The sequence below is a fragment of the Lates calcarifer genome, linkage group LG11 (genome assembly GCF_001640805.2).
Source record: "Lates calcarifer isolate ASB-BC8 linkage group LG11, TLL_Latcal_v3, whole genome shotgun sequence".
In the NCBI taxonomy this organism is placed as follows: Eukaryota; Metazoa; Chordata; class Actinopteri; family Centropomidae; genus Lates; species Lates calcarifer.
In genome coordinates this window covers 19509963-19523316 of record NC_066843.1, presented here as the reverse complement: position 1 = coordinate 19523316, position 13354 = coordinate 19509963, and the positions used below count along the sequence as shown (strand labels likewise).

General features: G+C 38.6%; 1 protein-coding gene across 1 annotated transcript in view; it reads left to right on the top strand.

Moving 5' to 3' along the window:
* Window positions 1-226: 226 nt before the first annotated feature.
* The window catches only part of cpt1a2b (carnitine palmitoyltransferase 1A2b), a 34681-nt gene continuing 21553 nt past the window's right edge, over window positions 227-13354 (top strand). Inside the window, exons 1-10 of the mRNA XM_018698511.2 lie at window positions 227-391; window positions 4658-4800; window positions 5512-5651; window positions 7656-7833; window positions 8226-8327; window positions 8527-8664; window positions 9415-9492; window positions 9859-9966; window positions 11162-11249; window positions 11580-11775. Coding sequence (XP_018554027.1) covers window positions 4660-4800; window positions 5512-5651; window positions 7656-7833; window positions 8226-8327; window positions 8527-8664; window positions 9415-9492; window positions 9859-9966; window positions 11162-11249; window positions 11580-11775 — 1169 coding nt within the window. The 5' untranslated portion in view covers window positions 227-391; window positions 4658-4659. The remainder of the gene's footprint in view (window positions 392-4657; window positions 4801-5511; window positions 5652-7655; window positions 7834-8225; window positions 8328-8526; window positions 8665-9414; window positions 9493-9858; window positions 9967-11161; window positions 11250-11579; window positions 11776-13354) is intronic.

Genomic DNA, 13354 nt, shown 5'->3' with positions numbered 1-13354 from the left:
CAGCGGGGAGATGACTTACTGCCACCACCTTACTTGCTTAATTACTTTACTGGACAAAAAAGTTAGCATATCTAATCTAACAATATCTTATTATCATATCTTATTGCCTAGTATCCACAGCTACAGCATATAAGTTAAAGTAAACGCCTACATTTACACACCCATCGTTCTGCCCCCTGGCTTTTCAGCTGATTGTGTGAGTGCCTCATCCTCTCATACTCAAACCATCTTTGCTCGCTGATATAGGCAGTGATTGTCCTGCTGGTGGGTAGAGGAAGGACTCGCTTTCACCGAGAGCTAGCTGTTGCAGGCCGGTGAGGAAGGGAGGGGTTCAAACAGACGGTTCTCTATCTGCCTCCTCATCGCGAATACTTCTCGAAAGACACATTAGGTAAGAAAATTAACTCTATTAGAACTGCCGCTCCAGGTTTTCTCAATTAAATGGATTTCCTCCTTCATTTTACTCGAGTCCTGTGTATCGCGCGGGGTGGGAGATGGTGCTGAGCATGAATGGACCACTGTGTTGAATTGGAGTGATATTACAATAGGCTAAACAGAGTGTGTACACAGAAGTACACTGGACTTTCACTGAAGTACATGTGTGCGTTGGAGTATCTGGTTTGGTTTTGTTGTTTTGGTAGCCGGAGGTGTTTCTGTCCACCCTCACAGGGACGAGGTAGTGATGGAGATCAACATAGTTGTGACGCACTGTAACTATTTTCTTTGAGGAAACTGGTTTGGGCACAGTCACATAGACACCACAGTCCGAGTGGTGTCGACGTTTGATGTTGAATGTAATTGTTACTTACAGCAACCCGAGCTGAAGCGCCCAACAGCGTCTTCTCTACGGAAAAACCGTGTAGCCTGTACATATTTACAGGAAAACTCTGTGTAACGTTAGCTTGTTTCATAGCAGCCTGTACAATCAAACATTTCTCGAACATAAACGGCATTCATCACGAGGAGCATGCCAGATAAGCTAACTATGGCACAGCATACATTGAGAAAGAAATATGAGTGTTTGTTTTGTTTTGCCATCGTTCATCAGGAAGAGAAAACAAACAGCCAAACAAAAACTCCACTGAGAGCCATAGTGTCGGGTGTTAAGCTCACGAATAAATCGCGTCCACAGTGTATTTATTAACAATAGCATGCGGACAATTTAATTTACATTACACCAAGCTTCAGTTAGTATGAGCGTAGTAGCCTGTGTGTGAATCCCGTGCACGCGCGAGTCTTCCCGCCGTCCTTGTGTCCACGCGCTGTGGCTGAATGAGCTGCCTTTCTGCTTTGGCAGGTTAAACCTGTTTACCAACTCCGTCTTAATTTAGAATCAAACACCAATTTGTAGCTTTACTAAAGTATACTACACAACTTTACGTTGTTCGCAGTACCTTACCTTTAAATTATTGTTGCATTAATTTATGTTACAGCTTGAGAGACAAGTTAGAAAGTTTTTTATTTTGCAACACACTGAATATTTTTTCACCCTGGTAAGTGAAGACAGCGGTAAGTGTTGTTAAACTGCCTTCTGGGTTTTAACATATCTCCAGATATCTATTTTTAGTAGAATGTAATGGTGAGAGGCAGAAACTGGAACTAGATTTGAATGAGATATGTCATGATACTGAGAGGAGCAGCAGAGAGCAGGGTATTGAGAAGCAGACAAAAAACTAATAGAATATGGATATGTTGCAACTGGACAAGATTTTTCAAACCCTTGTATTTAGAATCAGAACATTGTCAGCAGTATTTACCATAAACAGGCTAATCCTTTCCTACCCAAGTGAGAGCACTGGGTTCAGTAAAACATTTCTTAGCCAACAGTGAAGTAAAGTTGTTTCAGCCAGTCACTGCTTCGTGACGACATACTAGTCCTGGTTAGAATTAGGTTTGAGTTAAGAATAAAGGCAAGGGTTAAGATAAAGGTAAGGTGTACTTAATATGCCCACACTTTTCCTCTAACCTTCATTCTCTGCATTTCATTCATGCACTCACACACAAACAGTGAAGTTTGAAGTGAGAAATATGCACCAGCTGGTAGAGGATAAGTGATGACAGAGGTCTGCACACATAGACACACATACACAGACACTGGCAAAAGACCCCATTTATATGTTGACCTACTTTCCATAGGTTGTGTGATTGTTACTGTATACTTGTCATGTAATCATCCACTATGTACCAGAGGCCTAGTTCATTGGTAACAGCTGTGCATTACCGTGCCTTTTAACAATGCAGAAGTAAAGGAATTCAAATAAGCCAAGCCAGCAGCCACTTTGTGTCAGATCTCTATTGGCTCAGGTTGGTGTAGCCCCAACTTCTGCCAGTCTGCTGTGGAAATTCTGCTGAATTCTTAATGTTCCAGTCTAGACTTAAAAGATGCAAAACCATATACTGCTGAAAATAACATGGATGTTGTACATGTGATATCAACTGTAAACTTGTTAAGTGATGTTTTCAAACTGGGATTTGGAAGTACACTTGCCAGGAGCTTTGTCATCTGAGTATGGAAGGCTGGTTCTGGAAAAAAAACACCCCAGGAAGGCCAAGTATTAAAAGCACTCTAAGATTAAGTCAGAGGATAAAAGTGATACACACAAGTCTTAAAAAGCATTTAGTTCAGTTTCCTCCAAAAGAGGCCTCAGACAGTAAATTAAATATTTTCTTTTTCCAACCATAGGCAGTAAAGTTAGTCATAAGTGTTTTTGTATGTGGCTGTGGGCTGTCAGGAGATGGTACTATGGATACGCCTGTGTTAGAGATATAATAATAAATAATTAAAGACCATATCATCCCGACTGATTTTTCTATCATGCTTTGATACTTTGGCCAGTATGACTGTGAATAGGCTATTAAATTGCATTCTATGAGGTAGTGAAAAGGTGCTAAAAAGTGTTTGATTTAACTTGGTTAACCTGCAGAAACCCTTACACATATCTGAAATTTCACTGGAGACACGAATGCTGTTTTAACTGCATCCTGCTTTTAACTTGCATACTTTCCTGTTAATGTACTTTGCCTAAGGGTGAGCGGTAGCAATGGTTACTATTCACATCATGTCCCATCTCCCTTTGTATCTTGCTCACTTGGTCAGGTAGGAGGCTACAGGATGATTTATTATTATTTTTTATTTGGCAAATAAAAAATGTTGCAACCACCCCCAAATTATCTTGTAATGTTGGTTGAGGTCCTGAGTCCGTCTGTACAGTTTTTAGTTTTTGCCATTAGAAAGATGGTGTGAGGTCTTACTAATTAACACTGACAATGGCTCTGTTCTGTTCAAGTGTTCCAGTAAGCAGTGACGGTGAGTCAGCACACACAAACTTGAACCCTGAAACTGAAGCAACTAAATGGAATGCAGCCATCGTCCATTTTTATTAACACCTGTCCCTTCCACACTCTTTTAGCACTGCTGTGGAGAACTTAGAATATCATGTAAATTATGAAAATAATAACTTGGGAGAAAGGTAATCAATATGTTGACAGTTTACAACTGGGATGTTAGCAATGGCTTCAGTGGCTTTTGAAATGTGTTATATTTTTAACTTAGGAAGCAAAATATTTTGCTTACGAAAACAAGATATAAACTGGATTGTTGGTTTTTGGTTGGCAGAAACAGAACTCACAGCTGCTGACCTGTTGATGGTATAACTTGTATGAACCAGAAGTTATGCCGATAAAATGGATGTACATTTACATAGTTTTAAAGAAGAGATTAATCAAATCCTCTGGCCACACTTACCTACTTACAAATCAGTGACTTGCATTTTCCTTGCTGCATTCGCTGCAAGTATGATGCCAGAGCTTGTATATCATACTTATTAAATAATTCATAATGTCAAACAAAGGCTCTTGGTTGCTCAGGCATGGCACTAGGATATTCTATTGTATATTAACTGCAGGCAGCACTATGTTTCCTGAGCTGAAGCACATCTCTCTATTCATGGATTAAATCAACGCTGCAAAGAAGAATGACTTTCCATCAGCTGGACCATTACCTCTGCACCATGCATTACTTCCTTAATTTAAGAATATATTTAATTCAAGTATCAGAATTACTTTCACAGGAATTGCAGGAATATGACATGGCAACCCTGATAAACCATTTGTCACTCAGCAATGTAAGGACATATTGACACAGTGTAGGACATAGGCCATTCTTGAAAAATTAGTTGACATTTTCTAATAGGCAGCATGGCTAATACTAATACAATTTTGTGGTGCACATTGCACCAAATTTTTCCCAGATACATGCTAGACATGATTTCTATCTACACCAGTCTAAATTACAACAATCATGAGCTTGTTTTCAACATTTGCTTCAAGTGGTTTACTAACTAAACACAGCATGCTAGGAGCCGTTTTTACTCAGTATTCTTGGTGCTGCAGCAGGATTTGGTGAGACAACAGCATTCCACTGACACACTAAATTACTCAAGTGCTGTCACACATAACATTCATACAAGAGAGATGGCAAACACACTGAACCGCTTGCAGTTGCTGGCTTACAAAACTAGCTGTTGTTGACAGTTATGAAACTAATTTAAAACCTGTTATTCACAGCAGGTAATTAAATCTTGTTTAAAATGAATCATAAATTATATTTATATAATTATCTAATGAATTCAACTTTGGTCCATTCCTGTTTCCATAGCGATGGCAGAAGCCCACCAGGCAGTGGCATTCCAGTTCACCATAACTCCAGAGGGCATTGATCTGCAGCTTTCCTATCAGGCCCTGAACCAGATCTACCTGTCTGGAGTACGATCATGGAAGAAACGAGTCAGCCGCATAAGGGTGAGCATGATAGGAAATCCCTGCCTGTCCAGTACGCAATGTGTGTGTGTGTGTGTGTGTGTGTGTGTGTGTGTGTGTGTGTGTGTGTGTGTGTGTGTGCACATGTGCAGTGCTTCTCCTCATATTTTACATTTATGCTGTTATCATTTAGTATTGGCACTATATTGGCATGTACCACTTGCCTAAACCTGTGTGTGTGTGAGATAACTTGGAGGAGGTGTGTAGGGATGTAGTGTATGTGTGAGGTATGAGGAAGCTGAATGCAGATGGACTAATTACAGGCTGTAAATTCCCATCTGTATAGTTAGGAATGATGAGCCTTTCCTAACATGTACTGACATGCATATTTTCCTCCTGCTGAGGCAACACAGCTGTTAACGTGCTTGTGCAGTTGTGTGTTGTTGTAGTGGTACTCAAACAAGCCTCTCAAATCTCTTTACTAGTCATGCCAGTCCTGCTGATGAGTCCATGCAAGGGAAAGTCTGTGTGAGGCCAAGCATTTTGCAAACCCACAAAAATGTATTTTTTTTTCTTTTTTTTGAAGTAATGTCTTGAACAAGAAGTGTAAAAGAAGCATCAGTTTTTCAGCTGTTCACACTTAACAGGAATCTAGTTGTTTCTCTTTGTTTTCTGCAGTTTTGCCTCAGTGTAAAAGAGGTGAAAATGTTTCACTAAAAACAATGCTTTTTGTTTCTTCTTCCGTGGTAACAGAACAGGGTTATTAAAGGAGTATACCCTGCCAGCCCTTCCTCCTGGCTCTTTGTCGTCATAGCAATCCTGGCCACCATGTACATGCGCTCAGATCCCAGCATGGGGCTCATCGCTAAGATACAGCAACACCTGCCACTCAGGTACACAGACACACAGACACACTTTTTTGCATATAAAATTGATGATCTATGAATTTAATGTCGTTGTGCTCTGGCACAAATTGCTCACACCTCATTCAGCTCACAATCAGCTGGATACAAAAATTTTAATGTCTACAGCAGTATCTGGGCATTGCCATGTGGTAACATTTTAAGCCCAGTTTGTTTAGAGGATAATTGATAGTTTTTTGTTTGTAGGTAGAAATACTGACTTTAAGTTCTATTCATTATGAGCTAAAATTGTGTAATACCTGAAAATAGAGCTATACCAATAAAATCACCAGATGGATATTAGCTGATATTAGCTCACTGCATCTCACTATTTGTGTACATGTCAGCCAATAAGAGACAAGAAATGTCTACCAGAGAGCAATGACAAGTTGATTATTATGCTTTAAAATGCCCAGCTGGTTCACAAAAAATCTGAGGGATATACATGTCCATTAGCCCATAATATTGTTATCGCATTTTCAGAAACTTTTGTTGTCGATATCGGTGTCGATATCAGAATCAGCCTCAAAAATCCAGTATTAATGCAAACAAACAGGCATTAATATCATATAAAACTGATGAGTCACTATGTAGCAAAGTAGGTGTGGTGTCTGCATTTTACCTTTCCCCTACTTCCATCCCAGTCTATTCACTGACTGTTACTTTAAATATTTGAAACACTGTTGACTCACTGAATACCTCATACACACACCTGGCACATTTCACCCTGATAATATGAGAAACGAGTGATTATAAATTTGTTTTTCTTGTAATTATATACAGTATCATGCTGAATCATGTCACTTACAATACATTTTACATACATGTGTGTGATGTAGAAAAAAAAGGCAGAGGGGGGTAATGGAGACTGATGGTGGCCTTTCTGAATTTGCTGCTTGCTGAAAATGACAGCTCCAAATAAAGGGTAGTCAAACAACAAGAACTCAACTAAACATGCTCAGACAGCTCAGAGTGCATTACAGCTTTTATGCCATGGCCACTTTACCACAGGATTAAGAGACTGTTAATTGTAACCTGTCATGGCCATGTCCGTTTCACTACTGAGTCAAGCGGCTGCTGTATTTTTGTACAGTTTGATATACCAATATGTTTTATTTCCTAATATTATATGTATTATATTATTGCCTATATATATTCTAAATTATTTTCTAATATTCTACATGTTACATTTTCTTGTATTTTCTAGATTGTAGTGCTAACAGACACCTCACAGCCATTCAGAAACAAGTGTTTGCTATGGCAGTGATATAGGAAATTGCATTCTATATAATTCTCAGTTATTATGTTGTATATCAGTATTAGCGTCTAGAAATTCTGTTATTATGTTATTTATTTGTTATATGTTTCAGTGAAAAACCTTGCCTCCTCATTGCCATGTTTTTGTTCATTTCAATGCTTCTTTACTATCAGTTTATTTTATTTGTTTAATTTTGTCTTGCTGTTAATATTGTTCATACCACATATTATCAAACCCTGTTTTTTACATTCAGGTTTCTTTTTTATGCTTTCTATGATTCTTAAAAAAAAAAAAAAAAATCATAAATTCATGTCCTCATTGACCCAGCAGATGTTGCTATTGCACTTTTGTAAGGTTTACTTGAGTTTCCTCACCATGAGATGTGACATGAGAAATGTGGAGTTGATATAGACACTAATTTCTTGCTAAATAGATCCATTATTTAAGATAATTCACATGAATTTGTGATCATTTCCAGATTACTCACTGCATTTGCAGTTAAGTGGTCTTGGTCTCATCACTGTGTACAGTGTCCATTATCTGCCCTCTGCTGGTTGTAATGATGCATAAGTTTGGACAGATTACAGTCCATTTTAAAGCTGATATTCCTTGGTTGGCATTGCTTAAGTTAAGGTCTACTCATTTAGCATGTACAAGCATTATATAAACATTTAATAAATGGTTTGTAACACACTGTGGTAGTCCTCTAATACTGTTTTCCCCTTACCTCTGTCCAGTCTCCACGTTTCCCTCAGTGCCCAGGGTCAGACCATGTTGTCAGCGCTGGTCTTCAGTACACTGCTGTGGTTCTCCCTCATACTCGCTCTCAGGTTCTGCCTCAAGCTGTTGCTCTCCTACCACCAATGGATATTCGAGCAGCACGGCCGAATTTCCAACACGACTAAAGTCTGGGTGGTAAGACATACTTCTACTTGATATCACAGCTCCCTCCCATCAGCGCTCTTCAGAGATTGAGCACAAAATTGCTACTTTCATGTAATTTTGTTCACTGATAGTGAACACATTAAATATCACAACAAACACAGGAAACTTTACAAAAGGCAGTGGCTGTGGCTCAGGAGGTGGAACAGTTTGTCCACTAATCAGAAACGGTTCAATCCCCGGCTCCTCCAGTCAGCATGCCAAAGTGTCATTGGGCAAGATACTGAACCCCAAACTGCCCCTGATGGCGTACCATTTACTATAATTCCTGTAGCCTAAGGTTCATGTCATTGTAAACCAATAAAATATGTTAATTGTTGAGTTTTATACTGTCACAAATCTCTTTCTCTCATTGTTTCTCATAGACTCTGTTAAGGTTATTATCAAGCAGGAAGCCTCTGCTGTACAGCTATCAGACCTCTCTTCCTCACCTGCCTGTGCCTGCCATCAAAGACACACTGAGCAGGGTGAGTATACATGCATGACCGCACCTGTAAAATACCTAGACATATATTCATTTTGTATCCAATTTGCAGCTTTGCTCAGCTTATCTTCTCTATGTGTGAATCAATATCTATACTGTTCATATATTCATCTAAATGAGATAATGAAATAACCCATCACCCTAGACCACAGAACCAAGTTTTGTCTGACTCTCTGTCTCAGTACCTGGAGTCAGTGCGCCCTCTGTTGACTGATCCAAAGTTTAAACGGATGACTGAACTGGCCAATCAGTTTGAGTCTAACTTGGGAAACCGTCTCCAGCGCTACTTGAAACTCAAAGCTCTGTGGGCCACAAACTATGTAAGTGTACTTATTCATACGTGTACACACCAATGTGCACACTCTGACATACAGATACCCTCGTACACCGTTGTTAAGCCATTTCACTCATGTCAGTCTCTAGCCACCAGCAGAATGAGAATCATAACAAGTCTGCGAAGTTGTAAGACGCGGAGCCCTTTGTCCAAACCAAAATATCCAGACTGCCAACTACCAATTATTAATATACATGTACCCAATGTTACAGTAATAACAGAGCTACTGAAGGAAGTTTCCCAGTTTAATATGTTTAGTATTAGCATAACTGCAGGTATTTAGGGACAGACGGTTTGGACTGGCATCTGCTCTGGATTGCATCATTGTGCAAATGTGGCATTCCTCCTCAAGCTTTAGTGCCTGCACTTGTGCACAAATTGAGCATATTTAAATATTTTGCGTTTCTCCAGTTATTTGCTTCCTTCCTTTTTTTGTTTATGTTGTAACTATAACCAAAAACTTAAATCATCCTGCATTTTATGATATTGGTGTGAATTGTTTGTACTGATCACAGACTTCTTATAAGGGCTCACAGCCTCTGAGGCCCTGCTGCTGCTTTATCGGTGACTCATATTCAACAAACAGTTCTGGAAAGCTTTGATATTTTCCGTTGTAAACACACAGTATCTAGTAGCTCTTTGTGGTTAAAACAAACAAAAAAGTTATTTGTTTTGAATGAACAGCAGAATTAATGTGTAATAATAATAATGAGATAATGTCCTGTTTTGGTTACAGGTGAGCGACTGGTGGGAGGAATACATCTACTTGAGAAGCCGAAGTCCTATCATGGTCAACAGTAACTACTATGGCATGGTAACCAGCTGTTGTACACATACACATGTTTGACACATAAACACAATCAACATAGAATACGACTGCTAAATCTTTGAAATGATTCATATCATTTTTTAGCAGAAAACTTTGGAGATAAAGTTTAGCTAGAATGGATGGAAGTGTCTCTCCTCATTAGCTCTGCTCTCGTCTTTCCTTCCTTAAGTGGTCCTTAAGATCCTCTCTTGACCTTCTGCCCTCTCTTATTGTCTATTCTAGTTTATAATTAGAAAACAGAATTATTAAACAGTTTGCTTGTCTTCTCTTTGTTCTCATGTCTTCAATAGCATAAATCTTGAGTTGCTTATTTTGTTTATATTCTAATGTCCTGTGTGTGCGCCTGTCTAGGACTTTCTGTATGTGACTCCAACCCCGGTGCAGGCTGCCAGAGCAGGCAACACTATTACTGCCCTGCTCCTCTACCGCCGCAAAGTGAACCGGGAGGAACTCAAACCAGTAAGACTGCATGTGCATCCAAGTGTTGTTGGATTGATGGGTTGAATGTTATGAAGGATATCATGTTTGCAAGGGGTCTGGAGCAAGACAGTGCTGCCATGATATTTATCAGCAGGGAAACATGCTTTCAGGAATTTCCTGAAATGTGCAAGTGATTTTGAACAATGAGTGCTCAGTTTAATCTGGAAGTGACCTGATCTGTTGAGGCAGTGGGTTAAAGAGTTAAAGGAAGCATTTAAAGCCTGTGATCCCACACTCTCTCCCTCTCTCTCTCACAAACACACACACACATACTTGACTTACATCAATTGTGAGGACACTTTTTGACATCTTTCCCTACCCCTTGCCCTGATAAATGATGGGACCAAATGTCCTCACAACAGTTGTTTCAAACTAAAATTTGTCCACAGAACATTCATACACACACACATAATATTCTTACATATACAAGATCTTGATTGTTTCACAGATTTCCCATTGCTGAATAATGGTAGATGTACTATTCTATAAATATACATTTAGTCACTAAAACTACAGACAAAAAGATAAGAGTTATGGTTGTATTATGCTGTACATTCATTCAGTTTATTCCTCATCCAGCATGTTGGTGAATTACTGTGGCAACAAACACATTTTTGCAAATAATTTTTATACCCTGAGTATTTAGACAGCAGAGAGAAGGAAGTTTTTTAGAAAACATGAATTAATTAACAGAAATTGCAGAGAACAATCTCGCCATTAATTTCTGAACTGTCACCATCACTGATCCAAATTCAGCAGCGCTGATTTTAGCCATGCTAGTGGCATGAATCTGCATATAATTTACTGTATACCTCTTACTTTAGTTTCTTTGCAACATGCTTTACTGGCTTAAATGCCAAAAAATGTATGTTCCTGAAGATTCCATGAAAAATAACAAGATTGGGTAATTACTAAAAACTGATAAAAAACATATGATGGTAGGTTGCAGAGTCAAAATAATCCTTGAGGCATTTTATATACCATTAGTGAACTAAAAAACTAAATGCTTGTATATGCACATAAAATAGACCATATCTTCATTGTCACTGCACATTTACACTGTACAACAAAATTATGTACATGTATAACTTTCTCCCCTGAAACCAGGATTTAAATGAGAAAAAGGATTATACAGTAAATATTAATAATAAATGTATGTGTCTCTGTGTGTCAGAGTCGTGTTCCAGGTACTGTCATCCCTCTGTGTGCCGCTCAGTGTGAGAGGATGTTCAACACAACGCGCACTCCAGGAACTGAGACCGGTAACACACACACACAGCTACACACACTTTATTGCTGCAGATGTACACTATACCATAGTTTATTGTTTAGTAGATATTAGAATTCTGTCAGCTGATGTTCGTACACTGAGCTAGTCCTCCACAAATAAACAAGTAATGTCCCATCTTTTATAAAAAGTAAATAAAGTAGAAAATAATAAGAAACCAAAAAATCAGCACACACATTAATAGCCTCATCATTAATATGCTAACTTAACTTGCAAAGCCCTAATAAAGCATTCCAGTATTAGAACAGATGATGGTATTAACTTCTGAGTTAATACAGTGGAATAATCTTCCTTTCCTCCACAGATGTGCTGCAGCACTGGCAGGACAGTGAGTTTGTGGCAGTGTACCACAAGGGACGCTATTTCCGCCTGTGGGTGTACCGGGCAGGCCGACTGCTGTCTCCCAGGGAGATTGAATACCAGGTCCAGAGGATCCTTGATGACCCCTCACCCCCACAACCTGGAGAGGAAAAACTGGGGGCTCTTACTGCTGGAGACAGGTAGGGTAAATGTGGTGGGCGTACGCTTCAGTGTGGTCAATACTGGAATGTATTTGTTAATCCTGTATTGTGTGTCTTACCTGTAGCTCTTAACAATTTGTAGTTTGCATGGCTTACTCTTGGGTAAAAAGTTGAGCCCACGGCGCCCATGCACATCAAAAACTTCTTAAAACATTCAACAAATTGAACAAATCGTTCGAAATGATCGACTGATGACTCAGTATAAGAATGAGGGCAGAAATGTTCTCCATTGATAAAGAGACCGTTTGGCAAATTTTGCATGAGAAGTTGTCCCAAAACTTCTGACTCAAAAGGAAAAGCAGTTTCATCCCTGTTCACTTGGTCTAGCACCATGTGACTTCTTCCTTTTTCCTGAGATCAAATCTGTGCTCAAAGGAACACGTTTTGAGTCTGTCAGAAGATATGCATTGTCAGTTATGAGAAGGTTCTTATAGCACACGGCTGCAACCTAGCATGATGTGAAAAAGTAAAGGGGCATGCACTGTAAATCATCATGCACTATTTAGTTATAAACAAGTCATCCAAAAAAGACAGGAAACCATATCAATGAGCTACATAATATAAAAATAATTAAAAAAAAAAACTACCTTATCAGTGCCAGTTTCTGTCAAAAATCTATATTTAGACACAGATGATGTTGTGTGTGGTGTACTCCAGCCAGTTGGTGGCACTAGAGTACACAGACCACATCTATTACACACACATCCATCTGTTATGTATTATTGCACACTGCTGGTGCTTTATTCAATGTCTCCTCGCTCTGTGTGATTTTGTGTAAAACCATGCTCAGGGTGACCCAGTACATTATCCTTTTCCCTCTTTTGTCTCAAGCCAGCTACAGATTTGAAGCACATAATCAAATCTGAGCCAAAACTCTTTGATGTCTTAAGAAATGTGCAGTCTTTGTGCACTCTAAATGAATGCAGGAAGAGGACTTTAGAAGTCAAAATGCCATTTGAAATTTGAATCTTTTTTGAAGGTTCAACATAAGAAAGAAGAATCACATCTTAAGTCCAAACTCTACATGCTTTACATCACTGCTAGTTTATAAAGCATACTCTGTATCATACATAACACTGTAGATTGATGTATTGATGACTATATATTTTGCTTTCATGCTTGTTTGAGATTTTACATTTACTTAACAATATTGTGCAAAAGACATGGCAGTCATTAATTACTTTCCATCCACATATTTGATGATGGAAAAGTGTCACATAACATAAAAATGTTACACTTGGCTAAAATTTAAAAAAAGAGTAGTATTTAGTAATTTCAGATATACAATTAAATATATATTTAATTATATATAATTAAATTTTGAACATTTGCAGGATCTGCTTCTTTTTCTCCTCTTTTGTTTTAAATGTAAGCATCGGCCAGAATGATGCCGTCTGCCTTTACATTAATGTTACACTCAGATACTGTTACAGTGACAAATCCAGGATAAGACGTTATTGTCATTGTAGTTAAACAACAAAACTTGACTGGTTGCTCTCAGAGAGACCGGCAGCAATAAAAAAATATAAATAAAGATATACAAATACAAGTACAAGAT